The 8,458-nt window shown below is 38.2% G+C and overlaps 1 protein-coding gene across 1 annotated transcript in view; it reads left to right on the forward strand.

Moving 5' to 3' along the window:
* The window catches only part of LOC135222611 (chondroadherin-like protein), a 113,352-nt gene extending 108,149 nt beyond the window's left edge, over positions 1-5,203 (forward strand). The window contains exon 2 of the mRNA XM_064260706.1: positions 1-5,203. This exon is cut by the window's left edge and continues 1,064 nt beyond it. Coding sequence (XP_064116776.1) covers positions 1-913 — 913 coding nt within the window. The 3' untranslated portion in view covers positions 914-5,203.
* Positions 5,204-8,458: the final 3,255 nt, after the last annotated feature.

An 8,458-nucleotide genomic window follows, 5' to 3' on the forward strand; every position in this document is an offset into this window, starting at 1 on the left:
TGGTCTGGCATCTTTGCCAGGGGAACTCCTCAGACAGTCTCGTCACCTGAAGACTCTGAACGTCTCTGGAAATTACCTCTCAGATTTCCCAGCCTCGTCACTATTTGCGACACCTCATTTGTCAATTCTTGATCTCTCCCACAATAATTTCAGGGGTCTGGAACAAGATTTAGTGACAGCATTTAAAACTATGGCATCACTTGACAAAGTATGGCTACAAAACAACCCATGGCAGTGCCAGCGGTGTCATATAGCTCCTATGCTAGATTGGTTAAGAGATCCAACTTCTTCACACCACCCACATGCTGATGCTATTTGTCGGGACATGCCAGATTCTCCTAGATGTCTGAAATGTACTGGACCCCCAGATCTGGCGGGACATGCTCTCCAATTGCTAGAGAAAGCCAATGTTCCTGACTGTGGGATTAGCCAACCTGTTTGGCCAGCATGGCTTGGTGGCGCACAGAGTGACGATCCTCGCTCCCCTCGTGATCACCACGCAGCGGAGTCAATAGAAGAGCTCCCAAGTTTGGAAGTTTTCTTTGGAGACCACATGGCACTCATCATTGGCGTCGGCTGTGGCCTTGTTTTGGCCCTCCTCCTAGTTGTAGTGGCCGCCCTTGTGCTCGCCAGGAGACACTCCGCTCTTTACTATACCAATGAAACAGAAGATAAAGCTTCATCAGAGAAGTTAATGAGCAGAAACAATAATGACAACAGCCCTCAAGGACCTCGTGGAGGTACTCCCCGCTCTTTCCCTAGAGCCCCAACTCCTTATACAACAAGACACGGACCAGCAATTGCTACAATCGACGAAGTAGACAGCATCGCTGGATCATCAGTAGATTTGCAAGTTGGCAAAGAATTGAATGCCCCCAAGATCGTTCGCCTCATGGCTTCTCCCTTGCCTTAGATCTCTCTCTCTCTCTCTCTCTCTCTCTCTCTCTCTCTCTCTCTCTCTCTCTCTCTCTCTCTCTCTCTCTCTCTCATTATTATCATTGTTTGAAATATTGTCACTACTATTATCTCTCATCCGTTTTAATTCCAACCACCCCCCCCAAAAAAACAACACATATGAAAGAAAAGTTAATTGAATGGAGGATAATACATTTGAGATAAAAAAGTTCGTGGTCAGATACTTGAAACCGATACAAGAGAAGCGGTGGGAGAAGAGAGGAGAAGACCTTCTGATACGATACCACCAGTGCAAACCGATAACCGCAAGTTGGCAGTAAATTCCATCTACGAAGTTCCCTGCAACGGCTTGACTTCCTCCTGCCCTATTTCAGTTTCATCATTGGGTTATCAATAACATTCATGCGGAGCTTGAGTCACGTTTTTTTCTACTCTTTTGAGGTGTTAACCCCATGCTTTATACAATTTTCTAGTTAGTGACTGTTAACCTCTTGGAAATATGGATTACTCTTGTATATCACCGTATTTATATAACTGACCTGCGATTTTATTTTATTAGAATTTATATGACTTTCTATCATTTTCGTTTCTGTCTTCTTCCATCACGTAACTTCTTCCATTCTTTACCGACTATCTCCCTCGGACTCCGTATTTTCCATTTCCGTTATCTTTACAGGTAAGGCAGATGTGAATTGCTACGCATACCCTTACATTTTATGCAACAGAAGATGTAACCCTAGAATAGATAACGGCTGAAGGTTGGTGAGAAGTGTACATATTGCCTACACTTAGGTACGATAACTTACGAAGCTACTTGCTCGCCCTGGGTATTTAGCTGAAATAAGGGGACGTCACCTTTCGTCCGATGGCAAGCTAAAATTCGAGCCAAAACAAGAGTGGAATCATCTGTGCAAAAGATAAAGCCAGGGACAATGCGGAACTGATGTTGTCTTTCTTGGTCTTATTATGTCATCGTGGTGTCATATTTTCTGCTAACAATAACCACTGAATGCTTACCGCATCGGTCGCCCAGCATGTCACCTGATTCTGGTGACTGCATTGGAGGAGATCGGGATGGTTTCCCTGCTCTTGGTGAAAGAACGCTCGACCTTTATGAATATGCTTCAAAAGCGGCTTGTCTACCTGTGTTTTTTTTTTTTTTTTTTTTTTTAGCATAAGTAGGACGCCATGTCCGATAAATAAGAAAAGGAACTCAATACTCTATGGATAAACTAACACGTGTCAAAAGTGTATAAGAATAAAATGTAAAGCAGTGGAATTTTCAGTGGCAACCATATATCGAAAGTTAACAAATTTTTTGCATTTTTTGTGATCTGTGGAAGTAAAGGAGCTTCTTCGAAATTTGTAAGAGTTGAGATATTGCCAAGTCATTGACCTGCACTCTAACAACAGTGCAACTGCTATCAAGCAGATGGAGGATATATTCAACAACAGTGAGGTAATTGTAAGAAACTAAAATTGCTTTGGATGATGTAGATGAAACCGTCAGATTTTTTGGTAGACAAAGTGACCTTTGGCATCATGTATTTCTTTTTGACGAGGTATTTTATACACCAAGTTCCGTGAAAGCTTCAAATTCAGAGAATGTTTGATGATTAACGTAGCGATTTTTGTTATATTCGGTATTGTGTGAGGTGCTTTGATGAAGTCCGGGAATTTTGCTTGGAACTGGACCTACTTCTTTGTACAAACGGTTTAAGAACGGGAGTCCCTTGGCGTTTCTTGATGCATTTGGTGTTCATGTATAGTTCTACGAAGCCAGGTGTTTAAAACATGGAATGTTATAACAGAAGTGACCAGAACAACTGGCACCACATTGGTATCGAGCATTCTGCAGAAGGCCGCGAAAACCTCTGCAAGCTATGAAGGTTGTGTAATCCAGATCCGAGTATCTGGAAGATCTGTACTGGCATCCCTTTCATGGAGGGAGTGCCGCCTGAAGAGTGAAACTGAAGTTTATTGAATACATCCAGGAACACCTTCTCCTCCCACGGTCTATCTTCGAGCCCAAAGCTCCTTAGTAATATGCGCCTAAGATATGACAAGAATAGCAGGGCTAAATGTCATGCACCTTGTACTCCCCACCGAATCTATCTCTTTAAAGCCAGTTTTAACCACTCTTGGGATGCCCGACGAAAAAGAGCTCATTCTGGCACAAGGCCAGCAAAATCTAAAGACAGCAATTATAAAGCTAATGTGCTTCTGTGTGAAGTATAAGACTGCAGATTCACCTAGCTCTCTTTATGTACTGTAAGTCCTCCTCCATCTGTGGACGCTCCCATTCAGTACTTCGTGCATTAATCTTATTACTCATTCTCAGCCAGCCTTAATTCTTTGTAAATAGACTACGTAAGGGTTATCAGATATCACACAATATATAATTTGTGTTGTTTGGTGCACAAAGGTTAGGAAAAATATTTTATATATAATAAGTCCTAAGATGACTCAAGTGGTTCAGAAAGATTCGAACGGAAGATGCGCGTTGCATCTTTCTTGGCCGTTAAATCAGAAGTTGTCTTCAATGTAACCTTATCAGAGGCCCATTGCTGAAAACAAAACATTTTTGTCGCGATGTTGGTGTTTTGTTGCTTTACTTTTGTCTCAATGAAAGAGTTGAAACGCTACAAAAACACTTTCGAAGGTTATATATCTCGTCAGTTGTCATAATGTTTTCGGATAACATGACAGAGTTAGAGAAAACCAATGTATATGCACTGAAAATAATTGTTTTCAGCATGCTAGTTGTAAGGTTTTATCAATCTGTTGTGAAACTGTTGTATTTTGTAAATATATAGATTAGGGTGACTCCGTGGAATACAAGCTTTGAGTAATGTCTTAGTAGCTTAAAAAATATGATGTTTTGAAATAAAAATACTCTGTAAGTAAAAATAGAATTGTTTATATTTTTACGAAAATGGTTTAAAAATCTGGTGTAAAACATTCTTTCTAAAAAAAATGCTTATTGATGACCTTGACAATAAAGTACATTCTCCTGATACAATTTGTATGAAGATAATAAATTTAATCTTTTTTTGTGTTTGATTTGGTGTTTTTGTGGTACATTTCTTTTGCAAGAAATGTGCATTCTCAGAAACAGACTGAAGTGTCTAGGAGTAAACTGGACTGTATTGACTATTTAAACAAATTCAAGGTGAATTCTCTCTCTCTCTCTCTCTCTCTCTCTCTCTCTCTCTCTCTCTCTCTCTCTCTCTCTCTCTCTCTCAAAACATTCGGGTAAAAATGCCGTGAAATATACCACCACGCTAAAAAATTACTTAAAAAGTTTCTTCTAACTGTAGCTACTGTATATAATTTACTTTTAATATGAAAATGACATCACTAGGTTAATGCATTGTACATAGGTTTCACGTCCTATTTGGTAGTTTATTTACTAAATGCTTAGAAGCACAACGCTGCACAGTTCAGATTTTTTCTACGTATTAACAGAAGTGCCACTAGCGTTAGCATAAGGTCCATATTGTCTTTTTCTGTTTTCTTTAAAAAAAAGAGTCAGATATCCAGTAACTTCTCTGAACGAACTGTGACTCCCTTTATGTAGTGACTGACTGCTTTGTTAATAAACCTTTCATTATGTAATATCTACTGGTTTTTAATATTGAAAGATTATTAACAAGCTACTACTTAGAAATAGTTGATTAAAATTTCTGAAAAAAAATGAAAACCATTTTAATTTCCACTTTTTATTAGTTTACACGAAAAAATGAGAGATATGTTAATTCCCTGTGGCAAAATTTATCTGGTCGGCACCATTTTCCACATGACTGTGTCATTCTTATGCAGCAATCCGATATAGTGTAAACAGTGATCCTGGATTGCTTTTTCTTATTGCCATACATATAGGTAAGAGTGATCTCCTGTCTTGTTGAAATATATAACTTCATATGGGGCTTGTCGCCCTGTAGGGCACATTCATCACCTGCATTGATCATGGATACTACTGTAAATATAGATGTGCATCTCACTACTTCGCTGGTATTTTGTCTAATCCCGAAGAACAGGAAGTTATAGGATTAGCGCTCATGGTGACTAAGAAACTTGGGAACTTTTCCTTACTTTGACTTACATGACTAGATTTTGTTATCTAGATTACTTTAAGATTGTAGTTGATTGCCTCTTCAGATCAAGATAAAAATCAGAATCTCATTTAGTTTAAATAACTGTGATACTAAACAATTGATTCCCAGTTAGGGAAGTTCACACCCCATGTCATTCTTTTGCTGTCTCTTGTGAATAAAGTCTAAGTCATCTCGATTGTTTGATTCCCCTTCCAGAGATTGTCGGAGTTACCAGGCTGTTTCTTCAAGATCTGATATCCAACAGTATTTCTTAAAAAAATAAATAAATAAATAAACGATCACGTCGGAAGCCAGTTCTACCATTACTGTTAGATATGGTTCTAGCCTTTTTGCGTATATTGTTATATCAAAGAGAAAATTTATATATGGGGGCAGTGTCTCACACTCAGGACACAACAGGAAGTGTCAGGTGGCTATACAGACAATAATATACTAACTGACTGCATAAGCTGCAAACGTTTTTAGTCAAAATTAGACTCGTGACTTGTGATTGCGGAATCTATGAGAACGGGCTGCAATTGGTTTCTTTTCATCCTCATGAGACACCATCAGCTTTTTCCTGTTTACTTCATCCACCAAGGAAGTTACCAAATTAAATTATTTCACCTGTCTGCCTGTGATAACATCACTTGAAAACTAATGACTGGAATTTCATGAAGTGGAGTGAAAACTGTTATTAAATCTGTGTAAGCATTGTTGAGGATTTGATGACTTGGAGCCATATTTTCGTATGTAATAGGTCATCCAATGGAACATAATTGCGTGGAAATGCACTCATTGGTTCCCAAGAATTTGTGTTATAACACTGACCCACAAATAAAAAGTTACCCTAACAGAGGTTTGCAATCTATGACTGCCTTTTGTAGTTCTTGGAACGTGTGTGTGTTGTTGTATGTCTTTTATTTCATACGTTGACAATATTATTATTATTATTATTATTATTATTATTATTATTATTATTATTATTATTATTATTCTAAGGGGCCCACAATAATAAAAATGTTAAAAGTTCGTGTATAATTTGTAAACACTTTATAAAGGCTTTCGAACCCTTCCCTGGGTTCATGAAGATGAACCCAGGGAAGGGTTCGAAAGCTTTTATAGTGTTTATATATAAATTATACACGAACTTTTAACATTCTTGTTATTGTGGACCCATTAGAAAATTTTATATACTCTCGTGATAGAGAGTTTTTCCCAATTATTATTATTATTATTATTATTATTGTTATTATTATTATTAGATTATTATCATGAAATATCCATCCTGAGAAGGAAACGGCACCTCTTAAAACAAAGAATGCAGCCCTCTCAACTCCTGACTGCCAGAGTTAAGGGGAAAACTGGGCACTTGAGGACTCATGAACAAGCCCTTTTTATGCCCTAAGCCTGCTGGGCTCTTTGGCTTCATGTTAGGGCCTATTTAGGGTTGGCCCTCGAACTGCCGCAGCAACTGTTGCCTCTTCCCACTACCGCACTTTCCACTTAAAAGCTACTGGGGACAAGAGTGCTTTTATTGACTTTACGGCCGAGGAAGAGGGCGGGAAGTAGGGAGGAAATTTCAAGGGCGTTCTCATTTAGACCTTCTGCCCGAAGGGAGAGTAGTTTTTTTGTTTGTACGGTGCTTTTACATTGCATGGAACCAGTGGTTATTCAGCAACGGGACCAACGGCTTTACGTGACTTCCGAACCACGTCGAGAGTGAACTTCTATCACCAGAAATACACATCTCTCATTCTTCAATGGAATGGCCGAGAATCGAACCCGCGACCACCGAGGTGGGACGCTAATACCATACCAACCACGCCGCTGAGGCGCTAAGGGAGAGTAGTGGGATAGGTACCACGAGCAAACGTTTGAATTCACATGGAGTTACGTGAGAATAAACAATGTGTTAAACTACGCACAGGAGCATCTGAAAATTTACGATAAGTTTGACATATAAAAATAAAACACAAAAAAATTTAAAAAGTGATGACCTATGTAAAATTAGAAGGAAATAAAAGTTGGTGAAAAATTCTCAGACTATATTGCAGTTATTAGCTTGCTTTTCAAAAGAGAATATCTAGGTGGTATAAGTCCTTCATCATGTAGTAAATTAGAATAAAATAACCGAGAATAAAAGGTCACTCTTTCCGTACTGAACAGATGCAAATAGAGTGAATAGACGTTTACTTCAACAGGAATTTTGTTTCCTTTAATCTGTTAATACACACTACACAGACGCATTTACATTCACATTCATACATACACACATATATACGTATATACTATTATATATATATATTATTATATTTATATAATATTATATATATATATATATATATATTTATATATATATATATATATAATATGATATATGTATGTGTGCGAGCGCGTTTATGGATGTAGGTGAATGGATAAATTATCGTTAATTTGGAGACCGGAAATTTTGTTTACAATCTTGCTTTGTTTTCATGTTTAACTTGGTGAACATTTATTCACAGTTTGAGAAAATTTCCGAAATACCTTCCAGATCAGACAAGAGACAAAGTCTGAGGGGGTCGATAAGGGTGAATTTTCTAAAGACAAAATGACCTTTTACGTAGAGTCAATAATTCATGTTTGTAAAAATGGCCCATACTTCAGTTACATCTTATGCTTTAAATTAAATTATTGATGATATGATCATTTATCTCATCACACAAAAAATACAACTTTGACACAACGTCAAGTAACCAGATCAGATATGAGATGTAAATCATGTGTAGGACGTCTTAACCATAAGTATATGAGATTCATAGCCAGAGGCCTTTCATGCCAGTCATTGAATTTCACTAAGAACACCGGCCACTTGTCAGAACAGACTTCCTTTGTTGAAAGACAGGCGATTCGTTCTCTTAGCACATCATAATTAAACAGTGGAGTTTACTTAACGCCAATGAATGCTGTGAAAGATGCCTCCATGAAAGGATTTTGACACCTTTCTTCCGTTGCTTTGAAGTGGTTGTAGCGGGTGATATGTCTTCTCTGTTTTATGCACTTCTGTCGTCTAACTTGCTTTACGCTTTACTTTTGTGTTTGGTTATAATTTTATTTTTATGTAAAACTATTCCATCACCTTCCTCTCTGTCGCGAAACTTCTCTCTCTCTCTCTCTCTCTCTCGCTCATCTCCTCTCTCTCTCTCTCTCTCTCTCTCTCTCTCTCTCACACACACACACACACACACGCACGCACGCACGCACACACACACATACACACACACTTTTCACACATACGTACATGCTCACTTCCGTTACTAATCAACTTATGTTTTAGTTCCACCTTCATCTGTCGTTCATTTACATTCTGCCATTGCTCATTTTTGTGCAAAACAGAACACTCGCTCTCAAAGGATGTAATCCACACGCACCCTTTTCTGTGTCATAAACTATCCATAAACTTT

The sequence above is a fragment of the Macrobrachium nipponense genome, chromosome 8, assembly GCF_015104395.2.
Source record: "Macrobrachium nipponense isolate FS-2020 chromosome 8, ASM1510439v2, whole genome shotgun sequence".
Classification (NCBI taxonomy): domain Eukaryota; kingdom Metazoa; phylum Arthropoda; class Malacostraca; order Decapoda; family Palaemonidae; genus Macrobrachium; species Macrobrachium nipponense.